The following is a 26,493-nucleotide window of genomic DNA, read 5'->3' on the forward strand; positions in this document are numbered from 1 at the left end:
TAGTATGTTCTTTATTGCTTCTTTTAATGGATGACATTTAATTGTGTTTTCTGTTGTCCTGAGGTGTGTTAAAATATTTTACTGCAAGCAAGATATCTACTTTAAGTTCCTCAAGTAAAAGTAGACTTAATTATAGAGAATATTTGATTTTATAAGGAATGGAATGTAGCTAGAGTTTTCCTGCCTGGCCCACAGTCAGGACAAATCTTTGTCATGATAGCTCTGGGAGCTATCGTGGGTCTATGCTTTTATCCAAGCAGTGTGTAGCCCAGAAACCTTTTTTTGTTTTGTACTAGCAAAGGCTAAATCCACCATGCAGCTTAATGTGCCACTTGCAGAGGCCTCATTCCCGCCATACGGCAGGTCGAGCGTGCACGCTAGGAACCCATCAGTAGCTCAGACCGGCAGCTGCCGCTCATTTGAGAGAGACAATTAGGAAGCTGTTTTTAGCTCCATTTTAGAATCTTTTCTCAGGTTTTAGGTGGAAACTCTTGCCAACACATTTGGTGCCATTTGTAGCTAGAGTTTTCCTGCCTGGCCCACAGTCAGGACAAATCTTTGTCACCCGCCAGTCCCACAGCCGCTCAGACTCAACCAAGCAAACACAGAGACTTATATTGGTTACAAACTGTATGGCTGTGGCAGGCTTCTTGCTAACTGTTCTTACAGCTTAAATTAATCCATTTCCATAAATCTATACCTTGCCACGTGGCTCGTGGCTTACCGGCATCTTCACATGCTGCTTGTCATGGCGACGGCTGGCAGTGTCTCTCTCAGCCTTCCACTTCCCAGCTTTATTCTCCTCCTTGTCCCGCCTATACTTCCTGCCTGGCCACTGGCCAATCAGTGATTTATTTATTGACCAATCAGCAACACACTTGACATACAGACCATCCCACAGCAATGGAGCTTTTCCATGACCTCGGAAACAGGCAGTGGTTAGGAATTCAGAGGTCTTTATGATTTGCCATGAACACTGTCTATCTTAGGATGTTAGTATCTTTTTTTTTTTTTTTTGAGATGTTGATTTTGTTAACTTATTTTCATTATTCCTATAAATACAGATGTCGGTTATTTTATGCAATTATAACTAAAATAGATAGCATTTAATAATACAATTTTTCAGTTTCCTTGGCAGTTAGGAAAGTAGCCTCCCAGATCCTATTGTACATCACGGCAGATGAGGGAAGTCAGCAAAATTTGTATCAATTTCTAATTAACTAGACTTTACCTAAATTTGGACTTTTTGTTATTTCTGTCTCATCTCTAGTTAAGAGTTGAAAAGCAGTTTCAAGAAAACAGTATATTGGTGATTACATGTAACCAGAATACTTTTCTACTTATTTTCTATTTTCTACTTATTTCCTATTTTCTAAGCATTTAGCTTGCCTTCATACACACCACAGCTTTAAAATTTTCTTTCTTTCTTTCTTTTTTCTTTTTCTCTTCTTTTTTTTTTTTTTTTGTTTTTTTGTTTTTTGAGACAGGGTTTCTCTGTGTAGTTTTGGTGCCTATCCAAACATAGACCAGGCTGGCTTCAAACTCACAGAGATCCACCTGGTTCTGCCTCCTGAGTTCTGGGATTAAAGGCATGCGCCACCACCGTCTGGCTTAGTCTTAATATTTTAAAGTATCTGTAAAAAATTATTTTATCTGTTCCTTAATGTTTAAGTATGGGTTAAAGATACATTGGCTTTGGAATCCAGTTACAACTGGATTTTGTATATTTACTAAGCAGCACTAGAAGTTACACAGATGACATAAAAATCCAACTTGTTGTTTGCTTAAGTAGTGACAATTTTATAACAAATACTGTATTTTATATTAGGAGGTCTTAGTTTTAAAAAAGAACATTTTCATTGGCTAAAGAGTTCATAGTGAAGAAGCAAATAGGGATTTATATTAGCATAATATGACAATAAGATTATGGTTAAAAAGAACCAAGACTAGGTTTCCAAAATGAAGAGAAAAGCAAAATTTGATTTACCAATATAACTCAAATGTAAGTTTCAAGAGAAGATAGCTTTTTGAATATTAATGTTCTAAGTGATGTGGAATATGTAAATATTGATAGCTATCAGGAAAAAAAATCTGATTTTACAATGTAATTCAGGTAGTGCTTTTTTTATATGTTTGATGATGACTTGTCTTTTTTTTCTCTTCCCCTTTTAGAATATGGTTTCTAGTTTTAGGGTTTCTGAATTACAAGTGTTACTTGGCTTTGCTGGACGGAATAAAAGTGGACGCAAGCATGACCTCCTGATGAGGGCGTTGCATTTATTGAAGAGTGGCTGCAGCCCTGCGGTTCAGATTAAAATTCGAGAATTATATAGACGCCGGTATCCACGGACACTTGAAGGACTTTCTGATTTATCCACAATCAAATCATCGGTTTTTAGTTTGGATGGTAGTTCCTCACCAGTAGAACCTGACTTGGCTGTGGCTGGAATCCACTCGTTGCCTTCTACTTCAATTACACCTCATTCGCCATCATCTCCTGTTGGTTCTGTGCTGCTTCAGGACACTAAGCCCACCTTTGAGATGCAGCAGCCGTCTCCTCCCATTCCTCCTGTCCACCCTGATGTGCAGTTAAAAAATCTGCCCTTTTATGATGTCCTTGATGTTCTCATCAAGCCTACAAGTTTAGGTAAGTATTAAAGAAAAATTACTTTTTAATTAAAAAAAATGGGTTTTTTAGAAGAGAATAAAACAGTCTACAACTATTTATTAGTGATTTGCTGTTAATACCTTAAAAGTGATAGCTATGGTGGGCAAGATGGATCTTAGGGTAAACACAGTTACTGCCAAGTCTGACAATCTGAACTCAGTTATGAAGCCCCACAGGGTGAGAGGAGAGAACTTATTCCTGGAACAAGTTCTCTGATCCTGCACAGCATGCATGCTCCCACAGATAAATAAATGCCAAAAATATTCATAAGAATGGATAGCCAGGCATGGTGATGTGCAGTAATCTGAGAGATCTTTGGGCTCCGGCAAAAGATCTCATAGGGAGTCCAGCCTGGGCTACCTAGTAAGTTTGAGGCCAGTCTGGATTACATAGTCCTTATCTCAAAAGCAAAAGCAAATCCTACCCCCCTTAAAAAAAAAAAAATCAAGGGGCTAGGGAGATGCTTAAATGTGTAAAAGCAGCAAGTTTGAGGGCCTGCGTTTGAATACCTCGAACCCATGTAGACCCAGACTTGTAATCTCAGTGTTCCTTCCTACAGGGAGGTGGGAAGTGGAGACGGAAAATCTCAGAGGCACGCGCGCGCGCGCGCGCGCGCACACACACACACACACACACACACACACACACACACACGACTTACACCTGAGATTGTGCTCTGACTTATGTGCCCTTGCCCTCATTGGCACATATGACTGTGGGTGCACACATAAATGTTAAAACAAGTCAGGCATGGTAGCTTATGCCTATAGTCCCCGTACTTGGGAAACTGAAGCAAGGAGGTTTCTGAGAATGGGGCTAGCCTGGCCTACATAGTACTGGGCCAACCAGGGTTAGATTACAAGATCCTGTCTTAAAAGCAAAATGAGACAATAAAACTGAACAAACAAACTACAAAATTTAGGTATTACTGCTAAACATTTAAATGTACAAGTAAAAAATTGTGGTAGCCGTAACTGAAGTTTAATGTAAAAATATTATATCATTTGCCTTTTTTTTCCTTCTAATTTTTAAAGAGTTGTGTATGTGTGCCAGAGGGATAGGGAGGGGTGTAAAAAGCCAATATAGAACTTCATCTTCATCTGTTTTTCTTTTGCCTTTTGGAGTCTTACTGTATAGCCCAGGCTAGACTGAAATGCTGTCTTACTGCCTCAGCCTCTCAAGAAGTTAGATTACAGGTGTATCCCTGCACCTGGCTAACTTTTTCCTTTCAGATATTTGTGCCTTTTGTTTAATTCTTCTGCCCTCTCAATTCCTGTGCCTAGAACTACCTCCCATATTCTTTCTATGTCTTAAGGACTCAGATTGACTTGGGCTTCATGTCTGTATCAAGTTTTGGTAGTGTTACAGAATCCTAGCTTATGTTTAATGTAGTTTTCAGCTACTTTCCTAACGATAAACTTTGTGGGGCTAAAGAGATGACTCAGTGGGTAACAGGAAGTACTGCTCTTGCAGAAGACCCAGTTCAGTTTCCAGCACCCGTATCAGGGTGGCTCACAACAGCTGTAGTACAGCTCCAGGGGATATGTACACCTTTATATCCCATACAAACACATACACATAATTAAAAGAATTAATCTTAAAAAATAAACCTCTAAAGGGTGTGAAAGAGTGTTGGATAAACTTTACAGTTTCTTACTACATTTTTATTATTTTGTGTATATGTGGGTGCTACATTTTATCTTGGTGACTCAGGATGAAGTTATCAGATAGGACTGGTTAATGAGACAGGGATGGTCTGATTGTTGACAGGCCAAGATGGCTACTTGGTATCTTTTATTTTTTGTTTCATTTATTTATGTTTTAGCAGTTTAAATTATGCAAGAAAAGTAAGAAACCCATTAAACTTCTTGCCATTATTACTGCTATTAAAAACGGACTTTTGAGGACAATGAGATGTCTCACTAAGTAAAAGGTTTTACTGCGGAGCTTCATAACCTGAACCTAGATGCCTAGAACCCACATGGGAGAAGAGGTCTGACTTGTGCAAGTTGTTCTCTGATTGTGTGTGTGTGTGTGTGTGTGTGTGTGTGTGTAAATGTAATAATAAATAATAATGTCCAACCACCATAAAAACTGTATATATCTTTGAAATTTTGATATGAAAACCTGCTTTTTATTTTGAAAATTAATATTAGAGGAAAAGCAATATGCCTCAGTGGGTCAAAGACACTTGTCGCCAAACCTGAAGACGTGAATTTTATATCCATGATCCACAGGATGGATGGAGAGAACTGACCCTTGCAAGTTATCTTCTGACCTCTACAAATGCTCTGTTGCATCCACACATAATAGAAAAAAAATAAACATAAAACACTCTAACAGAAAGCTGGGTACAGTGAGTGGTACACGCCTGTACTCCCAAGACTTGTTAAGTAAAAGGAGGATCAAGAATCAAATTCATCCTTGGCTATAAATTTTTGGGTCTACCTGAGCTGCAGGAGACCCACTCTCAAACCAAAGACAAAGCTAGTCAGTGATGGCACACACCTTTAATCCCAGCACTTGGAGGCAGAGGCAGGTGGATCTCTGAATTCCAGGCCAGCCTGCTCTATAGAACTAGTTCCAGGACAGCCAAAGCTACACAGTCAACCAAAATAATAACGTAACAGGAACTAGCATTTAGAATGCTTCTTGTCTAGTTATTTTTCTTCATAATGTACTTTCATTTTTACCTCTTTTTAAAAATTTTTTAATAAGACAAAAAAACAAAGACAAGGTCTCCCTGTATATCCCTGACTGGCCTAGAATTTGGTTTGTAGACTAGGCTGGCCTTTCAATTTTCAGTGATCCACCTGCCTGTTCTTCACAAGTGCTAGAATTAATGTGTGCATCACCTTGCCTGGCTCATTTTATTACCCCCCTTCCCCCAAGCTTCATTTATCTGGTTAAAATAAATTTATTTTCTCTTTCTTTTTTTAATCCTGGTTGTTGGTTATACCAGTGCACAGCATTGTGGCTCATATACATGCTTTGTGTGTGTGTGTGTGTGTGTGTGTGTGTGTGTGTGTGTGTGTGTGTTTTCCCTTCTGCAGTTGTTGGAGAATTGTTCTGTAGTTTGAATCTTGAATTCTGTTTAGGTGTTTTTAAAGGGTTGGTATACCACTTGGGTATGTTTTAAAGTTCATGGAACTTAAGTGTGAGATATCGGTTTATTAGGTTATTGGGCATGCAGTTTAAAGGGTTGTTGGATTCCCAGTCCACTCTTGCACTGCCTCCTGCTCTCTTCTCTCCTCCTCTCTCTCCTTTGTTTCCTCTCTCCATCCTTGACTGAAATGTCTAGTGTGTGTTAGGACTGTGATGTGCCACCACAGGCTCAATGCAGTTGGACTGGCCAGCCAGGGTTTGAAACCTAAAATGTGGAAAACTTTTTTTAATGTATTCAGGAATTTATTATTGTGAGGTATGCCTAGTTAGCACATTTAGGTAACCATATGTGATGTGAGGACCCCTAAGGAACAATGCATAGAAGAGAAGATAAGGGGTAAGAGTCTATTGGATCTCGGTTACAGTAGAATGGGTTTTAGAAACATGTTTGACCACTTTAGGGTGGGGCCAAGAGAAAACCAGCAATGTGTCTTTACTCATTAACAGTTTAGGAGGTGAATTCTGGAAACCATCTTTCCTTACTGCTTTGTTCAGAAATAGGAATATTCTTTCTTTAACTGTATTTGTAGCTTTTTTTTTTTTTTTTTTTTTTACTAATTTCAGCAAGGCTGATATATATATATCAATATATATATATTTTTTTTTTTTTTTGAGACAGGGTTTCTCTGTGTAGCTTTGCACCTTCCCTGGATCTTGCTCTGTAGACCAGGCTGGCCTCTAACTCCAAAGATCCGCCTGCCTTTGCCTCCGGAGTGCTGGGATTAAAGGTGTGCGCCACCACCGCCCCTCAAGACTTGCTTTGTTTTATGTACTGTAATTATCATGTAATGTAAAACTGCTTCATGTGTAGTTCTTCATCTTAAACAGCCCCTCTCTTTCCTCATTTTGGAGATAGTCTGAGAAATTATGAATTAGCATTATGACATTTCTATGAATCATAATTCTGCAATAAAGTGCCCGTGCTTTTTACTCAAGGAGATAGTATTTTTCTTGATTTGGTATGACTGACAAAGAGGGTCTTTTGACATTAGACATTTAGTTATCATCTTGCTCATGATCTGGGATAATTATAACAATAACATACAGAAATTAGTTTTGTTTTCTCTTGGGGGATCTTTCAGTATTTTATGGTTTATTCTCCCTGTCTGTGTGTCAGTGGGCTCTGTTATTTTTTTGAGACAGGGTCTCTGTAGCACTGAACTCATTGTGTAGACCAGGGTGGCTCTGAACTCATGATCCCCTTGTCTCAGCCTCATGAGTGATAAGATTACAGGCATGTGCCACAATGCCAATAATGAGCATTAGAACATCCTTGAATAATTCATTAGTATTAATGTGTTATAGTTCTTTGTGAAGTTATCAATACACTTCAGCTTTTAATAATGTAGTCAAACAGTATGACTTTACCAGGTAATCCTTTTTAACTAGGTCATCTTTTATAAGCAGTAATTGCTATTTATCAGATTTACCTAAAGTTCTGAAAATTTGGATTTTCTTTGTGTTCTGTGAGTAATTAAATATAAAGTACTAAAATAAAGAAGCAACAAAGAAATATACTGAAAACATCTGTTTCTTGGATTGCATTACTGTGAGGGAGTTTTTCTGACTTTGATGAGTTAGCCAGGAGTGAAATGTCATCTTGAATGGTTTTATTGTATTTTGAGATCATAGTATAGTTAATGTTTTAGAATACTGAATGATTAAGTATTTAAAAGTAAGCTCATTTGGATAACTGTACTCAGAATTGAATATGAATGCAATTTCACACAATACTGGAGTTTAGAGTGTTAAATTTAATCTTGAACATTTCAGGATTTAGAAAACTCTTTCTCAGAAGTTCCTGGTTAAAGAGGAAAAAAAAAAGTTCCTGGTTATTTCAGGTGCTTATTTGTTACTGAATAAATTTTTTTCCCTCCTCAGTTCAAAGCAGTATTCAACGGTTTCAAGAGAAGTTTTTTATTTTTGCTTTGACACCTCAGCAAGTTAGAGAGATATGCATATCAAGGTAAGAGGAATATTTCAAATATAATTTTCCTTAAAGGGTATGTGTTTATCTTCTAGAGTTACCATAACATATGATAGACTGGGTGCCTTAAACAGAAACTTACTCTCAAAATTCTGGAGAGTTTTGATGAAGATTGAGGTATTTATATGGTTGCTCTGAAAGGCTTTTCTTCGGGCTTATACGTTTTTCTGTGTCACACATAACTTCTTTTTTTTCTGTTCAGTACATCTCTTTGTGCAACATGACATTGTCATGACACCATGTATATTAGCTTAGGGTTTCCTTTAAGAACTTTAACTGCATCTATAAAGGCAGTTACAAATACAGTCACATTGTGGGCTAAGATTTCCATGTGTAAACTTTGGGGGCCCACAGTTCAGTCTGTAAAAGTTGGACTATTCCTTTTTTTTTTTTTAACTTTTTCTTTTACATTTATTTTAGTGTGTGGCGAATGCCTTGGTGCATGGTACAAGTGTGATGTCAGAGAATATCAGGAATTCAGGAATTAGTTCTCTTTTGTTATGTAGCTTCAGGTATTGCACTCAGATCATCAGGCTTGGCATCAAGTGCCTTTGCCGCTGAGCCTTGTTTCCAGGCCCGGTTGGACTATTTAACTAATACAAATATAGTTTGACTAAAATTAGTCAAGTAGTAAATACTGTATATTAGAAAAAGTTGAGCTGGGCGTGGTGGCACATTCCTTGGGAGACAGAGGCAGATCAATCTCTATGAGTTTGAGGCCAGCCTGATCTACAAAGCGAGTTCCAGGACAGCCAGGGCTCTTACACAGAGAAACCCTGTCTCGAAAAATGAAAACAAAACAAAACAAAAAAACAAAAAGTCACAACCTTTGAATTAAACCTTAAGCATCTTTTAAGTTATTTTTAGTCACATTTACCAGTATATTTTTTGTTTGTTTGTTTTTCTGGTGCTTGAACTCAGACTCTGAGCCTTTGTGTGTGCTGGGCAAGCCTCCTATCACCCTCAATATTTCAAAGGAGAATTTTATTTCAAATAGGGCAACATAATAAAAGAACTTGTGAAATTTGGGCATAATGGTGTATGCCTGTAATCCTAATGTTCCAGAGGTAGAGGCAAGAGGATCAGAAATTCAAGGCCAACTCTGGCTACCCAAGATTTTGTTTCACAGTAAAAAATGAATTTGATAGCCCAAAGATAAATTAACTATAAATAAACATTTTGAGACTAAATGTGAATAGGATTAATGATTCTTGGATAAGAATAAAAACTGGGCTGGGCATGGTGGCACTTGTCTTTAATCCCAGCACTCAGGAGACAGACTTGTGAATTGAAGGCCAACCTGGTTTACGTACTGACACCTGTCTTAAAAAGAAAAGTACTGGACAGTTTCATGTCAACTTGACACAGGCTAGAGTCATTTTGGAAGAGGGAACTTCAATTTAGCAAACACCCCAACTAGGTTGGCTCAAGGGCAAGCCTGCTGTCTTCGTTAGTGTTCTGTTTCTGTGGTGAAACACCATGACCAAGGCAGCTTATAAAAGGAAGCATTTAGTTGGGAGCTTGTTTATAGTTTCCCGAGGATTAGTCAGTGATGATCATGGCAGGAAACAGGGAGTCACTGGAGCAAAAACTGATAGCCTGATTTGCAGGCAGAGAGAGTCAGAGAGGAAGAGAGGGAGAAGCACAGGGACACTGGGTCTAGCATGGGCTTCTGAAACCTCCAAGGCCACTTCTAGTGACACACCTCCTCCAACAAGGTCACATCTACTCTGATAGCGCCACACCTCCAAATCCTTCCCAAGTAGTTCCTCTAACTGGTGACCAAGTATTCAAATAGGAGCCTGTGGGACTCTACTCATTCACACACCACCACACCTGCAGTGCATTGTCATCATTGTTGATTGATTCAGAATAGCCCATTCTCTGGATGGTGCCACCCTGGGTGCAGTTACTGGGTACTATAAGAAAGCAAGCTGAGTAAACCAGTAAGCAGCACTTTTCTCTGGCCTTTGCTTTACCTCCTCCCTCCAGGTTCTTGCCCTGCTGAGTTCATGTCCTGACTTCTCTCCAGGGTGGAGTGTTGTTACCTAAGAGTCATAAGCTGAAATAAACCCTTTCCTTTCCAGACTGAAATGGTCATGATGTTTATCACTACAATAGGTACCGTAACTAAGACCACAGACAAATAGAACCACAAAAACCAGAATAGTACAGGGCAAAACTAGCTACGTAGTCACCTTCCCTAGCCTAAATAATAGGAACCCCAAACAGAAGAAAAATTGTTAATATTGTAAGCTTTGGTTGGAGAAGAGGAGGTCCGGTGACATTTAACTTAGGTGAAAAGAAGAAACTCAAAGTCATTTTATTACTCTGCAAAAATCATTTAGGAGGTAAAAAGGGAAAGGAAGGGAAGTCTGTAGTATGTTCATTTTCATTTAAAGAGGGAATCATTTTGCAGGTGCTGGAGAGATGGCTCAGTGGTTCAGAGCACTTGCTGATCTTGTAGAGAATCCAGGTTTGGTTCCTAGCTCTCTCCAGGTTCACAACCATCTGTAATTCCAGTTCAGGGTTCTGGTGCCCTCTTCTAGTCTCTGTTGGTACCAGACTTGCACACAAACAGTACACTACATAGTAAGTGCAGGCAAAATACTCATAAAAATCATCTTTTCTAAAAGGAGTAGGCAGTCATTTTTGTTGTTAATACATTATTCATGGCCTTTTTCTTCTCTTTCTGGCACTAGGGCACTCAGACATGACTAAGGAAGTGCTCTACTACTGAACAACAAAGAACCCATTCAAACTGCCTTCTTAAAACAGTGAGCAGTAACAGATTCTCCACAGGTGCCTACCCTTGAGGAGATTTCTACCAGGTCCAGAACAGACACTGCAAGCAGCTAGGATGCTAATCTGAGGGATAGCAAATGAATCTAAGCACACAGAACTCTGTAGTTCGTTCACTTTATTCTAAATCAAATCTATCTACACATTTTCTGTTCTCATACTTAACTCCTCTCTGTCCCCGTTCTCTCATTATTCTGTCTAGTTCTTTCCATCTTCTTCTCTTTGTTCCCCCAAGCATATATATATCCATTCATTAACAACTTGTTAGTAAAACTACAAAGTAAACTCTCAGAGACAAGCATTCTGATAAGGGTCACACTTGGCAAAGACTTGGTCAGCTCAATTGGTGACTGACAACAGCTGTAAGTTGTAAAAAGTTCTGGCTACTTTTTTTTTTTTTCAAGACAGGGTTTCTCTGTGTAGCTTTGCGCCTTTCCTGGGTCTCACTCTGTAGACCAGGCTAGCCTCGAACTCACAGAGATCTGCCTGGCTCTGCCTCCCGAGTGCTGGGATTAAAGGTGTGGCCACCATCGTCCGGCTTGGCTATCTCTTAAAGGGATAGCTTCAAGGGAAGAAATTAAACCAATGAGAGATTTAAGGAAAAGGCAAAGAATACGTGTACTATTTAATGTGATTGATAATATCCAGACATGTTTGGTCAGTTAACATCCTTTTTCTGTTAATCACCTGAATTTCAGGACCTATACATAACTAGTCTACTGAGCCTAAAATCTTTATTAAAAACTGGTATAGAAATAAATACCAAGTGTTAATTGTTATTTGAATTAGAGTGGGGAGGTGCTAGTAGAGGAAGCTTAGGGCAACATAGGTGCTATTGATCTCTTCAACGACTAAGATATATCAAGGCCAGACATCTGCACTATTACTTCTAGTTGGCTATAATTCTTCTGAGGGGTTTTGATCCAACAAGGCCAGGCACCTGCAATTTTGCGCTGTGAAGTTTTCTGAGGACACTTTGTCTGGCCTACTTTGCCTTGTCAGTGGCTAAGGATGTAGAACAAGACCTCTAAGTGTCTATAGTCCAAATGGAACAATAGACCTAGTATGAAGCATATTTTAGTATGTGTGTATTCATAAAAACTGTACAATTAAATAAGAAACCATCTTCTAGACTATCCACAATTATGTGTGCCCATAAGATTGAGATGTAATCATGAGATTACATGTACACATTACATGGAAATGCATGGTAGATGGGGAGATATAGCTGTTGTTGCACAAGAAGTTTACAACAAGAAACAGCCAATTCATTCAAAAGGCAGTAATTCCATAACACTTTTCATGATAGTTTCCTCCAACAGAACCCTTGGTTCTGATAGGTTGACCTTCTGAGCCCTAGTTGTCCTCTGCTGTGTACTCTCATGGTCTTTTGCTACCAGCAGCTCTCAATGGAGCATTAGATAACTGAGGGTATTGTAGGTTAAATTATGTCCTGGGACTCTAGTGAGAAGTAGAGGGAAGATTTGAAATCAAATGAGAGTTCTTCTTTTTTTACCTTTTCTTTAAGGATATTTCTTTGAGATATTGACATGAGTTTTTTTAAGAGAGAAAGGATAGAAAGTAACTTTGGGAAATTCTGTACTTAACATATGTATTTATAGAAATATATTTCAATCTTTATTATGTAAATGTGCATTGTCAAGCTTCTAAGTGAGATATATCCAGATTATTCATCTTGAAATTCTTGACCACCTAACATTTGAAAGTATGTAGAATGTGAGGAAAAGACTCTGAGACACAACTTTAGATTTAATGATTAATCAGACTCTTCCTATTAAAATTACATATCTTTTGTTGTTTGGTTTTTTGGATTTTCAAGACAGGATTTCTCTGTGTAACAGTCCTGGCCATTCTGGAACTCTATAGACCAGGCTGGCCCCAAACTCACACAGATCCACCTGCATCAGCCTCCCAAGTGCTAGGACTAAAGGTGTGTGCCACCACTGCCTGGCAAAATTGCATACCTTAAAAAAAAACTCAAGATTTTATAATCTGTTTTTTTTGAGGTTCTGTGGGGTAATGTTTATATAAATAAACTGGTTTGTAGTAGTCTTGGGATATTACTAAGCAAACAAAGAAATAAGTAAATTATATATTATATAAAAATGTATCATTAATCTCTTACCTAGTGGTAAATCCTTGCTTAAGGTCAGCACTAAGTGATTGCTAGGTACAAGGCGAGATATGAAATGACATAATCACTTTCCACAACTGTTTGTGGTCTTGTTTTCTTGTTGTTGTTTGCTTTTTTTTGTTGTTGTTGTTGTTGTTTTTTTTTTTTTTTCAAGACAGGGTTTCTCTGTGTAGCTTTGTGCCTTTCCTGGGTCTCACTCTGTAGACCAGGCTAGCCTGGAACTCACAGAGATCCGCCTGCCTCTGCCTCCCGAGTGCTGGGATTAAAGGCGTGTGCCACCACCGCCCTGCTTGCTTTGTTTTTTGAGCCACAGTTTTCTCCATGTAGCCCTGGCTGTCCTGGAATGCTCTATGCAGACCAGGCTGTCCGTGGTCATAAATCCACCTGCCTCTGCCCCCTAAATGCTGGGATTAAAGGCGGATTGCAGTCTTGTTAATGAGCCAGATTATTTAAATAAAATGTCCATTGGCACTGCAAAGTGTTATATTAAAAAAACTAATTAGTTATGGCAAATCAGTTGCTGTGAGGAGATAGGAGATCACTGTTAATCTTGGTGTCTTAGGAAGCTTTAATGAGTTAATAGTGTGTGTGTGTGTGTGTGTGTGTGTGTGTGTGTGTGTGTGTGCACCTGACCGTGCACAGTTGTAAGTTGTTTCAAGCTACTTGAGCTCTCTCTCCAGCCCCCAGTGACCATGTAATCTTCAAATCTGTTATTTATTTATTTATTTATTTATTTATTTATTTATTTATTTTCTTCTTCTTCTTCTTCTCCCTTTGGTGTTGAAAAACCTGTGCTGTAGGACTTCTTTGTCAAATTCCTACGTTGTCTGACAGCACCTCTCTCCTACTCTTTTCTCTCCCTTTCTTGGCTGGGGCATGGCTTCTCATCTCTTCCTCTTCTGTAGCAGCTGTACACTTTCTGCCTCTCTGGGCTCCCCTCTTAGCATTTGTTTTTCAGATCGTGTTCCCCAACCTATCAAAGTTCTGATCTGTATCTCTGGTTAAGAATCCCTGCACTCAGGAAGGAAACACTAAACAGAAGTAGAATTACTCTTGTACAATCCTGGGTTCTAATTGGATTGTGGCAAGTAACTTGAACTTTGAAGACAAATTAGATTTCATTTTTTTTTTTTTTCTGTAGGAATTGTCACATTTTATTTTGGTTGTATCTACTAGCATGAATCTTTAAGTAAAGTACCATGTTCCATGTATCTGTGAAGTTCCAGAGGCCAGATTGCATTGTTTGACTTGAATAAGTGAAACATTTTAATGCTTTGTTGAAGAATTGCTTAGAAGGGGTCAGTAATATAGAGGATATTGGAATATTTTGAAGAAATGCTTGAGGATGTAGAAATTTTGAAGGATGTAGGCTCCTGGAATAAAGGGAAGCAGCAGGAACAGAAGAGACATCTGCTTATACTCCTTGTGCCGCTCTTAAACCCAGGCATTTGAGTGACTGTGTTTAATCAACACAGTAACTTGATGAAGTAGATGTAGTCATTTTCTGTCTTTAAACATACAAAGAAACTAAACACAGAAAGGTTGCCTGATTCGCCCAAGGTCAGAAAACTTGGGATTAGAGAGTTTAAGTTAGTTACTACTGTGCCTTCCTTCCAGAGAACTACAGAATAAGAAATAGCAAGGAAGCTGAAGGCTAAAGTTGCTTTTTCATGTTTCTCAAGATAGGACCAGACTGTAATATTTTTCCTGGTATAGTCCAACACTTAGAATAATGGGTAAGAGTGATACTTTTTTTTTTTTTTAATAACAGATTTTATATATTAAATTTAAAAAGTGTTCTTTTGAGATAGGGTGTCATGTAGGCCCAGGCTGGGCCCAAAGTTGATGGTTAGCTAAGGATAACCTTATATTCCTGATCTTCATACCTCTGTGCTGGGATTTCAGGCATACACTACCATGTGGCTGGCTGGTTTTTTTTTTTTTTTTTGCCAATTTGACATAAGGTAGAATCATCTGAGAGGAGGGAACCTTAATTGAGACTGTGCCTCCGTAAGATTGGGCTATGGGTAGGCGTGTAAGGCATTTTCTTAATTAATGGCACTCTTCCCTGGCCTGCATCAGCTCCTGCAGGCAGGCTCCTGTGTTATGTACTTTATGTATGCTGTGATCACTGAGCCATCTCTCCAGCTCTTGGAAGTCTTGTGAAAATGCAGATTCTAATTGTATAAGTCTGGGGCAAGACCTGATACTCTGAATGTTTAATCACCTCCTAAAAACAAACAAACAAACAAACAAACAAACAAACTGTTCTTAGTGTAGTCTCCATTCTGAGACTAAATATTCCAGAAACAATAAAAGATTGTATGTCTATAGTTTGATACATGGTTATGAAGTTACACTTATTATCATGTTGAAACTATAGGTACTAGTTATAATTCTGTTAGAATTGCCTGTGTAGCTTAGAATCTATGAGAGTATACTCAAACCAATAAGAATGACCTGATGAATGCAAGTTTATATTAAACAAAAAAGTCTCTAAGTGGTTAGAACGTTCGATCAAGGGGAAGAACAATTAAGTATGTAGATTTTAATTAACTCCTTCAGCGCCTAGAATGTTCTTTTCATGTTAACTAAATTTGCTATGTCTTAAAGCCAATATTGTATCACCGAAGTTCCTGTGAACTGAAAATATACCTTAAAACTGATAGGAGGAATGACTAAAGGTTTAGTAAGTAGTGATTATAATTATTGCATTGTTTTGTTTGTTTGGTTAGTGTCATTTTACATTTAAAAAAATTGTGTGTGTGTGTGTGTATGTGTATGTGTGTACATGATCACTTGTGAACTCAATCATGGCAGTCTTGAGTGGTGGCCAGAGGTCGGTGTTGGTTATCTTCCATGTGGTCTCTACCTTGTTCATTGAGCCAGGATCTCTGTGAGCCTGAAACCTGTTATTCTAGTTAGACTGACTGGGCAGCAAGACTCAGGGATTATCCTGTCTCTATAAATCTTGCCCCCTGCAAAGACTGGGAGGGGATTAGGTATAGTTGTTCACTGTTAAAACAGCACCCCTGCTTTAACGTGGGTGCTTAGGATCTGAACCATTACCTACTGAGTCATATCTTCAGCCCCTGCTCCGTGAAATTTTATTGTACTTTCTTAACCTTTTTTTTTCTTGCCAATAGGGATTTTTTGCCAGGTGGCAGGAGAGATTATACAGTCCAAGTTCAGCTTCGGTGAGTTTGATATTTTCCTAAATGCTAATGTGCATTGGAATTTTAAAACATGTAAGCATGTTTGGTACCTTAACAACTTTTTTTTTTTTTAAACAGACTTTGCTTGGCAGAGACCAGTTGCCCTCAAGAAGATAACTATCCCAATAGTTTGTGTATAAAAGTAAATGGGAAGCTCTTTCCTTTGCCTGTAAGTTGCTATCTGTTTACCAGATTTTTGTGTAAGTTTAGTATAAATCCTGACAAGCGTAGGAACAGTGACAACTTGGTACTGATTAATAATTCTAACCACCTTTAGAGAGGTGCATAAAGCTCCTTCTATAAATAAATGGCTGATATTGGGCCTAAGGATGATAGAAAGAATGAGCCTGAAACATTAAATTCTAGAATTCAAGAAAATTTTGGTTGGCTCTTGGATCATATCTGAACTTGGACACCTGATTGTACAAAACATGTTGTAGTGAATTTCTGAATTAGCTGGGTTTGGCCTGTGGATTTATCAGGGAAAACAGAAATAGCAACAGAATCCAGGATTTCTAGGCTTGGCCTTGATGATGCACACATTTGGGGTCCCAGGGAGCAAATAATTGATTGGCAGCTTGTTGTCTAACAGTAAAGCAACTTCTAGAATATCTACAGTGTACTTACATAGCCTGTTTCTGGCCTGAGATTACTGGAATCTTCAAATCCTTAGGTCTTAAAATAGCCCTTCAGTTGTTGAACTGTGCTAAATATTAGTTCCCACTGCAGCCTGGAGTACATCGCTAAATTGGTATGGTTGTTTAGAAGGCTAACAATGCTGTATAATTCAGGAGCATGAGAGAAGCCTGTTTCTTGAGCACTACAAAGCAGAGATGTATATTTGTTGTGATTGAAGTGCCCTGTGACTCCACTGGTATAGCAAGTTGCCTTTTCAGCAAAAACAGCTGTTAGAGTCAGGGAAGCTGTTTGACATTCCTGTTAGGCGACTTGACATGGAATGATTATGTGAGCAATACCTTTGTTTAGCTGAACAAGTCACACAGTGCAGTCCAGGAATCTAGGTTCTCCAAGAACCAAGTGCTTATAACTGTTCATGATTGAGGCTACCCTCTGTTGCCAAGAAAACTGACCTTCCATAGCTGTTAGCATATCCTTTGTTTTATTCTTGGCTATGGGGCTTAGAAACCTGAAAAATTACTTGTCCCTTGAATTTGAGATAAAAAAGTATATACATGTGTGTGTGTGTGTGTGTGTGTGTGTGTGTGTGTGTGTGTGTGTGTGTGTGTGTATGTGCATGTATGTAAGTAATACTTGTGTGTGGATTCATAGGAGTGCCATGGTGAACATGTGGAAGTCAGATGATAGTTTTGAGGACTGAGTTCTCTTTATCTTTATATGGGTTCTAGGGATTGAACTCTGATCCCCAGTCTTACATGGCAATCTCCTTTATCTGAGGAGTCCATTGGCCTGCTGAATGAATTTTACAGAGCTTAAGTACTGCTGTACCACTGACTGACTCTTCTCCAAGATGTTTGAGAGACTGAAGTCTCAGACAGTCCTTTGAGGACAAAAGGGGAAATTCAAGGATCTGGGTCTGCACAATCAGGGAGGATTACTTACCTTACATGATCTATACATGTTCAAAAGCCATGTGAGTTGGGCATGGCAACACACCTGGAATCCCAGCACGTGGAAGGCTAAGACAGAAGGATCTAAGGTTCTTTTTCTTGAGTGTACTGCACAAACATCTGGACCAGAGGAGGAAGTACTTAGGAAATACTTTACTTTGAGCTGGAGTATGCCAGTTGGGTGGTTGGATATTTGAAAAAGGAAGTCTGGCAAAATCACAAATCATAGGATGATTCTGTGCATATTTTATGTGACCCCCCCCCATTTATTTTTTATTGTTTAGTATATGCTAAGATTCATTGGACTCTCCTTGTTTACCTCTTTTACTGCCCTTGAAGAAAGATAAAACTGTAGAGGCTTTTTGTGTGTTTACAGTCTCACTCTCAACCTATCCAGTGTGATATGACTGTGCCATTGATGGAGTTTGCAGTGTACCAGATCTTCCTAAACTTGTTGACATTTTTATAGTAACTGATGGCTGTTCAGTGTATTTGTGTAAGTTTCACAAAACTCTAAATGGCCCAGTCAGTACCACGCTTTGGCTTAGTATTTTAATGGTGAGGTCTGTAACTTCACTATGACAGGTCTTTGTTACTCTTCCAGACATTTTGAGACAAAGAAAATGAGATACTTGGGTACTCCTCTGAGAAATTGTTAGACAACGTTGGTGTCTGCCTTAAAGCACCAAGGACCCTTAAGTCCTTACATTAGGCTGTTTGTGGAGATAGGAGTTCTGTATAAAACATCCATTGTCTGAAGAGTCTGGCACTCAACCTTGAGCCAGGGGTGCTATGAAGAAGAAGAAGAAGAAGAAGAAGAATGTGAGTATTGGGAGAAAGACAAAACATATTTCAAAGATAGCAACAAGGCACTTGATGTTTTGCATCAACTCCACAAACTTGATGAAAACTTCTTCCCTGTTATTTTGAGACCTGATTGGCCTGACACTTAGTATGTGGACCAGGCTGTCCTAGTTACAGTCTGCCTGCCTGTCTCCTGAGCTCCAGTATTACAGATGTGTGCCACCATACCTGGGAAATCTTAGGGAACAGATGACATAAGCTGACATGCAGCTGATGAAAAACTTCTCAAAGTACTTGTTGGTCCCCAGTTACTAGTCAATGGGGTAATGAAACATAGTGTCTTTGTTTATGCTTAGCAGGATTCTGAGGTTCCTGACAATCATGTAAGTATACTGCAGCCTCAAGAAAGATTCAGTGGATCTTTAGGGGTTAAATTAAGCTCTTTAGCTTGTAGGACCTAAATCCAATTGTAAAATTCATTAATAGGCCACAAAAGATTTTAACTTGTTCTTGCCCGTGATCTCAGTTTGCTGAAAAAGATCCTGCAGGGATAGTCTTGATAGGATTATTGAATTTCCCATAGTAAATCTGAACATAACTTGTCTTTGACCTAGCATAAGTCTTTACATGTGTGACTATGATAATATTCAATCATTGTGGACCCATATACAGATAGCTACTATATATATATATATATATATATATATATATATATATATATATATATATATATATATTACATGTACAAAGTAAATGGAATAGGAAATATGAATTGCTTTGACAGTAGTGTGTCCTTGGACTCCCACATATCAAGTAAGTGATAAAAGCAGCTTTATTTTTCCCACTTCAAGATGATTTCATTTTTTTTTTATGTATGTGTTGTGTGCATGTATGTAGTATTTTATGTTCACATGTTGGCTTGTGTTCAGGTTGATGTATATACATGCATGTAGAGGCCTGAAGTTAATGTTGGGTATCTTCTTTGATCAGTCTCCACTTTATGTTTGGAGGCTGTATCTGACTGAACCCAGAGTTCACCATTTCCTGCTAGTCTAGCTATCCAGTTTGCTCTGGGCATCTTGTGTCTCTTCTCTTGTGTTGGGATTATAGGAGGCTGCCATGCCATCCTGGCTTTTTCCTGTGTTCTGGGGACCAGAACTCTACTCTTCATACTTGTACAGCAAGTGTTTTATCTATGGAACTGGCTACATGTTTTAATTTTTAAATTTGTGTGGGATGTGCATGCGTCACAGGTTGACATTGGGATGTCTTCCTCTATTCTCCATTTTAATTTTTTTGAGACAGAGTCTCTTGCTGAACCTGGAACTCACCAACAGTCTTAGTTTCCTTTCCTGTTGCTGTTATAAAACACCCTGATAAAAGCAACTTAAGGGAGAAATTTCCCCTTTGATGGGAAATCTTCCTTTGGAAAGTGCAAAGTAAAGCCCTTGGATTGATGAATCAGTGAGAATGGGATAAGGAGCTTCCATGTACTTAATGATGTGTCTAAAAATTCAAACCTAAGGGCCAGAAAGATGACTCAGTGGTTAAGAGCACTTGCTGCTCTTGCAGAAGACCTGGGGTGTAGCTTGAGTTTTCCTGCCTGGCCCACAGTCAGGACAAATCTCTCTCACCTGCCAGTCCCACAGCCACTCAGACCCAACCAAGTAAACACAGAGACTTGTATTGGTTACAAACTGTATGGCCGTGGCAGGCTTCTTGCTAACTGTTCTTACAGCTTAAATTAATCCATTTCAATAAATCTATGCCTTGCCACATGGCTCGTGGCTTACCGGCACCTTCACATGCTGTTTCTCATCATGGCGGCTGCTGGCAGTGTCTCTCTGACTCAGCCTTCCACTTCCCAGCTTTATTCTCCTCCTTGCCCCGCCTACACTTCCAGCCTAGCCAACGGCCAATCAGTGTTTTATTTATTGACTAATTAGCAACACATTTGCCATACAGAACATCCCACAGCACTGGGGTTAGTTTCCAGCACTCACATAGGGTAACTCACAATAGCCTGTAACTCCTGTTCTAGATTCCAGCACTTGCCTCAGATTCTTCTTGCCTCTGCAGGCGCGCGCGCACGCGCACACACACACACACACACACACACACACACACACACACACACACACACATGCACAATTTTATAAAAGATTAAAGAAAAGCTGAGCCTGAAGCATACCGAAGAGAGTGAGGCAATACTGACCCCACAGCCTTGTTCATGCTAAGCAAATGCCCTGTGTTGCTTTGAACACTCTTAACACATTTACTCTTGCTTTCTCTGCTCTTGCCTCTTCCACACTGTTGAAATGCCTTGTGACTCACATTCCAACTAGAGTTGATATTTAGCGAGGGCATCAGTTTTTTGGTGTTGTTGTTTTTTTAATCATTTTGGCAGACCTCAAGCTACTGTTTTTATTTGGTTAACCTACCAATAGATAAAGCAAAAGCAGAATTATTTCCTAGGTCTCAAACAGACAAAAGAAGTTTTGCATTTATAATTGCTTAAATACTGGTATTGATACTCCTGTGTTTGTTGCTCGTTAAGTACTATCACTTTCCTCCTTACTGCTTTGGGACAGATCTCTAACTGAATTGGAAGCTGTTTTGCCTAGGCAGACTGGATGGTCATCCAGCTCTTGGGATCCACCTTTGTCTGCCTTCTGGTGCTTGAGCTGCAGGCCTATGTAGCCCAGCCTTTTACATGGATGCTGGGGGCCTGAATGAGGTCCTCATGTGCCCACTGAGCCATCTCCTCAACTCCTAAAGTAAGAGGGTCTATTTTTGAGTTTCTCTTTTCCTCTTGTGTTTCACATTAACCAGTTTTAATGGGCACACCCCTCTTAAACATACACACTACTCCTATTTCCATGTTATAATGCAAGCTCTTTGTGCAAGAGATTTTGATGCTGTTTAGAATTTTGTTGGTAGTTGTAGATGACAAATTATCATATGGATACTCACTTAATAATTACTATACTCGCTTTAAGAGACAATGAAGGAAAGGGTGTTCTCAAGTTCTGGTTGACTTGGGTATATTCTGTAGCTCTGCTTTTATACCAGTCTGAATTTCATCTTTTGTAAGGTTTATAATTTAACATTGCTGAAAATCTACAAGGATCTTTTTGTAAAAAAAAAATAATTTATTTAACTTTATGTGCATTGGTGTGAAGGTATCTGATCTCCTGGAACTGGAGTTACAGACAGTTGGGAGCTGCCATGTGGGTGCTGGGAATTGAACTTGGGTCCTCTGGAAGAGCAGCCACTGTGCTCAAATGCCAAGCCATCATCCAGCCCCTGTCTACAAGGATTTTAACATTTGCTGATGATCTGTGGTAGCTGTGATATTTTGCCATTGTCTGTATGTGTATAACTTTGATGCTCTTCACCAAGTCTGACTGAGTAGCTAGCTATGTGCCCTCAGCTTTTGAGCTAATAGATAATTTTAAGGGCATTTTGAAAAAGAAGCATGGATCTTAACTGTTGTCTGAAAACCTCTCACCTGTAAACAGAGATCCCAGATTGTATTAGCATTAACACATGCAATTAAGGTTGACTCTTAAGGAAATCTGAGATGTGCTAGTGGAATGAAGTATAGTTTTAAGATATATTTAAAGCTTTTCCATAATAAAGGTTAAAAATGTGTTAATGATATAATGAAAAGTTCCTCAGAAGATTCTTCTGTCAAAAAAAGAATATGGTAGATCATGTATGGTGGTGCACACCTTTAATCTCAGCACTTTAGGAGGCAGAGGGCAGATCTGTCTACATAATGAGTTTAGGACAGCCTGGCCTTTTAATAGACACTGTCTCAACAAAAAGAAAAAATAAACGGATATATGACTACGGTAGTCAATTTATTGTGTTTATATTTCCTTGCAATGGGTATGAAAATAAGTAATGCTACAATGAGCTGTACCATGGGTGTTTTAGGGAAAGATCTAAATGGCACATTAGCTGCCATACATAATGAAACTTGTTGTATGGTCTTCAGTATGTAGGCATTACTGCAGCTAAGAAACTTGTTTTCTAAAAGGTATATTTTGCTTTTGAAAGTCATAGCTTTTTGGTATTTGAGAATTGTATATACTAAAAATAAAAAGTGAGTATGTTTCCTATTTAAAACAAAGTCAAGCCAATTTAATACCAACTGAAATTGTGGTTTTTAAAAAAATTTATTATCCTGGGTTTTTTGGTTTTTAGTTTTGATGTGCTTTTGTTGTTGTTTTGAGACAGAGACTTACATAGTCGTAGCCAACGTGCAACTCACGGAGATGTGTCTGCCTCTTGAAAGCTTTGGGGGTTGGTTTTTTGTTTGTTTTTGTTGTTCTGTTAAGGTTTTGTTTCAGTTTTATTTGGGTATGTGTGCACACATTCATTTGTCTGTGGGTGCCAGCAGAGTCCAAAAAAGGGAGTCTGATCCTTTGAAGCTGATGTTATAGGCAAGTGTGAGACACCTATTTTAGGTTAGTGGGACTTGATCTTGGGGTTTCCGGAAGAGCAGCAAGCACTTTTAAAGATGCTAAGCCATCTTTCCAGTTCCTAAACCTGGTTTTAAAGATAATAGTTTCTCTTTCATTCAGAACAGACAGTAGAAAGCATTTTTAACTACTCACAAGATTTTAATGAATTTCTTTTTAATTCCTAAAGATTGCTCTCTACTCCTTCCCACTCATATATATGTGTTTTGTATGGGGCCTTCTTTAGATGAGCTATTATTGAGGTGTCAGTTTGTCTATATAGTTGGTCTTCTGTAAAATGATTCATAGCCAGTATGGCAAGATATCAACATTAATTTGAATGGTGGAGTATGGATTTTTATTTTTCTTGTGTGTTTGTATCTAAGATAAAATGAAGATAACATAATATAACAAAAATTAGGCAAGATCCTGTTGTATCTTGGAGAAAGTGTTTAAATCCTACAGAGCCTTTAAAATTATTTTGTTGTGTGGTTATAGGGCTATGCACCACCACCTAAAAATGGGATTGAACAGAAGCGCCCTGGACGCCCCTTGAATATTACATCTTTAGTTAGGTTGTCATCAGCTGTGCCAAATCAGATTTCTATTTCTTGGGCATCTGAAATTGGAAAGGTAAGATTTTTTTTCCTGGGTCAGATTAAAGTGTGTATTCATTAGGAGTTGATTTCTTTTCTTAGGATACCAGCTTTGTATAGTAGTTTCTTGTTGTTGTGACTGAGTACCTGATAGAAGGAACTGGAATGAAGAGAGACACTTGTTTTGATTCATAATTGAAGTTAATGTTGTCCATCATGGTGGACAGAGCATTGTGGCAGGCAGCTACCTGCTCCATGTCTCAACTTTACTTCCAAAAGACTCCACAGCCTCAAAACAGTGCCACCACCTGGGGACCCGGTCTGCAAACACATGAGCCTATGAGGGACATTTCACGTTGAAACTGCAGAACTCTTATTTCTTTCAGCTTTCTGACTATAACCTCTAAAAAAAAAAAGGCCTTTTCTATGCAGTGATGATAATGTAGAGGTTAACTTTACTTTAATATTTTATGAATTTTTTTTCATTTTATAGTGAAAATATGTGTGTGTTTATATTTCTTCAAATAGTGGTTTAATTTAAACTCAGTGTGTGTCTAAGTGTTTTTATAAACTGAAAACATTTATGAAGAGGATCAAAAACAGCTTATTGGCCTTTGTGGAAAATGATTAACAGGACTCATAATTTAAAATGATCTGTTAATAACCCATTTTTAGCCTGGTGGTGGTGGTGGTGCGCATCTTTAATCCCAGCATTTGGGAGTCAGAGGCAGGCAGATCTCTGTGAGTTTGAGAAACTTTGTCTCAAAAAACCATAAACCAAAACCAAAAACCTGTTCTTAGACAGGTATGGTGGTGCACACCCTTATTCCTATCACTCAGGAGGCTGAGGCAGATAGATCTCTAGCCTGGTCTACCAAGCAAGTTCCAGGCTAGCCAAGGCCTGTCTCAGAAAACAAAACAAAGAGCCCTAAAAACCAGATCTCTATTCTTGCCTTCAAATAAGTAACTAGTGCTTCAGATAAGATCCGGGGCATCTCATAAGATACTCAGAATTGTTTCCTTTATATCTTCAGGTTGATGAACATGACTTTCTACTGATTCGCGCTCTCAAAATGAAGATATCAATTATGATATTGGCTAAAGCAGAAAGTTTATGTTGAATTCATTGTTTATTCAGTAAACAATGGAAACATTTTTATCAACTGTTGTATTCCCATTTCATGGAAATAACTTGTAATACTCCTGTTTTATGTGCAGAAATTGAGCTATATGTTTATAGTAGTATTTTTTATTTGTTTTAGCCACAAAGATAATTATAGATCTGTAAATAGCTTAAATTTTTCAATAAATGGTTAAGAGTCATTGCAAAAATTCTAGTTTTATTGTATAATGGAAATACTTTTTCTTTGTAATTAAAGTGATCAACAAGGCCGGGCGGTGGTGGCGCACGCCTTTAATCCCAGCACTCGGGAGGCAGAGGCAGGCGGATCTCTGTGAGTTCGAGGCCAGCCTGGACTACCAAGTGAGTTCCAGGAAAGGCACAAAGCTACACAGAGAAACCCTGTCTCGAAAAACCAAAAAAAAAAAAAAACAGTGATCAACAAACCTAAAATTTAAGCAATGCTGTTAGAATTTGGATACTTAAAAGAACATCAAAAAATATTTAGAAGTATTTGGTTTGGCAATCAATTAAATGTTTTCTTCATTGTGAAATTGAGTGAATGTATGCAATGAAGAAGCAAAATAGAGTATTTTAGCCCTCGGGCCTCTGTAAATAGTTAACAGCTGTTCCTTTTGTAATATGTAGGCATGGAATCGGACATAGACACTTTCTGGTCTTGGTTTTTATTTTTGTAGATTGTTTTTGTGTTTATTTTTCTTTCCTTAGTAAAATACCAATTTAACAAGTGGAGTTAATTTGTTAGTCTTTTCCTCAGAAAAAAGCTGGTATGGGCTTTATTGCTGAGATTTGCTCCAGAATGTGTAACAGGTAGTCTCTTCTGAAAGAATTAGAATTTTGGCACTCTAAATTTGAAGTGTTGATTTTTGAGCAGGGCCACTGATTGTGGTTTGTGCAGTGTGAATTGTTTTCATATGAAACTATGAAAGCAAGCATTGTTACATAAGAAAATAAAAATAATACTCTGGTTGCCATGGGAGGGAATGTTTGCATGGTGACCCCCAAGCTACTCATTTTGCTGAATTAGAATACATAATCAGAAAAGCATTTGACCACACTATTTACCATATAAATGGATGTTTTAAAATGACAAGTGATTGAAAAATAATTTCACAGTGAGAGAACCATTGCTTCCCCAAATGCTTAGTTGATGTTGTCCCTGTCCCAGGTGCCGACTCTCCTTTGGAGGTTGTTTGAGTGCTACTTTTAGAGCCTAGAGTATCTTCCATCTGTATTTTATATAAATACAAAACAAAAACACTGTCTTGTCCTTAAAACAGATTTTCTTTCTTTATAGAATTACTCCATGTCTGTATATCTTGTGCGGCAGCTAACATCAGCCATGTTATTACAGAGATTAAAAATGAAAGGTATTCGAAATCCTGATCATTCCAGAGCGTTAAGTAAGTAATGTTTGTAAGACTTAAACATGAGACACTTTGATGGAGGGAAATCCTTACACACATAGCAATATACAATAATATGAATCATTAATATATACATATATCCGCGCGCGCGCGCACACACACACACACACACACACACACACACACACACATATATACTATTTATATATATACACGCACCCCACCCCTCACACCCACATACACACATATTTGTGCTCATGTGTATGTAATTTGTATTAGTTACCTAGTAGAAGAAACCCCAGACAGATTACCACATTGTTTTCAAGTGTTAGAGGAAATAAGGAATATATCTTTTCTGTTTACAAATTTAGCAGTTGTTGTAAACAACTAATGGAACCCAATAAAAATGTAATGAGTATGTGTTGGAAAGCATTAAAGCTCCGGGCCCTGCTCCATTTCTTACTCCTCTCTTAATTGTTTTGTTTAATCCTAAAACAATTTTTTTTCTTTGTAACTCTTCCTTTCCAATGGCTTT

The 26,493-nt window shown here is 38.4% G+C and overlaps 1 protein-coding gene across 12 annotated transcripts in view; it reads left to right on the forward strand.

Moving 5' to 3' along the window:
• The window catches only part of Pias2 (protein inhibitor of activated STAT 2), a 98,946-nt gene that overhangs the window by 20,386 nt on the left and 52,067 nt on the right, over nt 1-26,493 (forward strand). For all 12 annotated transcript variants that reach the window (XM_052742595.1, XM_052742593.1, XM_052742601.1 and 9 more), the window contains 6 exons: nt 2,173-2,647; nt 7,715-7,799; nt 15,924-15,974; nt 16,071-16,161; nt 23,353-23,487; nt 25,889-25,994. In XM_052742595.1, coding sequence (XP_052598555.1) covers nt 2,176-2,647; nt 7,715-7,799; nt 15,924-15,974; nt 16,071-16,161; nt 23,353-23,487; nt 25,889-25,994 — 940 coding nt within the window. In that variant the 5' untranslated portion in view covers nt 2,173-2,175. The remainder of the gene's footprint in view (nt 1-2,172; nt 2,648-7,714; nt 7,800-15,923; nt 15,975-16,070; nt 16,162-23,352; nt 23,488-25,888; nt 25,995-26,493) is intronic.

This window comes from Peromyscus californicus, unplaced genomic scaffold (assembly GCF_007827085.1).
Source record: "Peromyscus californicus insignis strain IS unplaced genomic scaffold, ASM782708v3 Scaffold_17__1_contigs__length_78620276, whole genome shotgun sequence".
Taxonomy (NCBI): domain Eukaryota; kingdom Metazoa; phylum Chordata; class Mammalia; order Rodentia; family Cricetidae; genus Peromyscus; species Peromyscus californicus.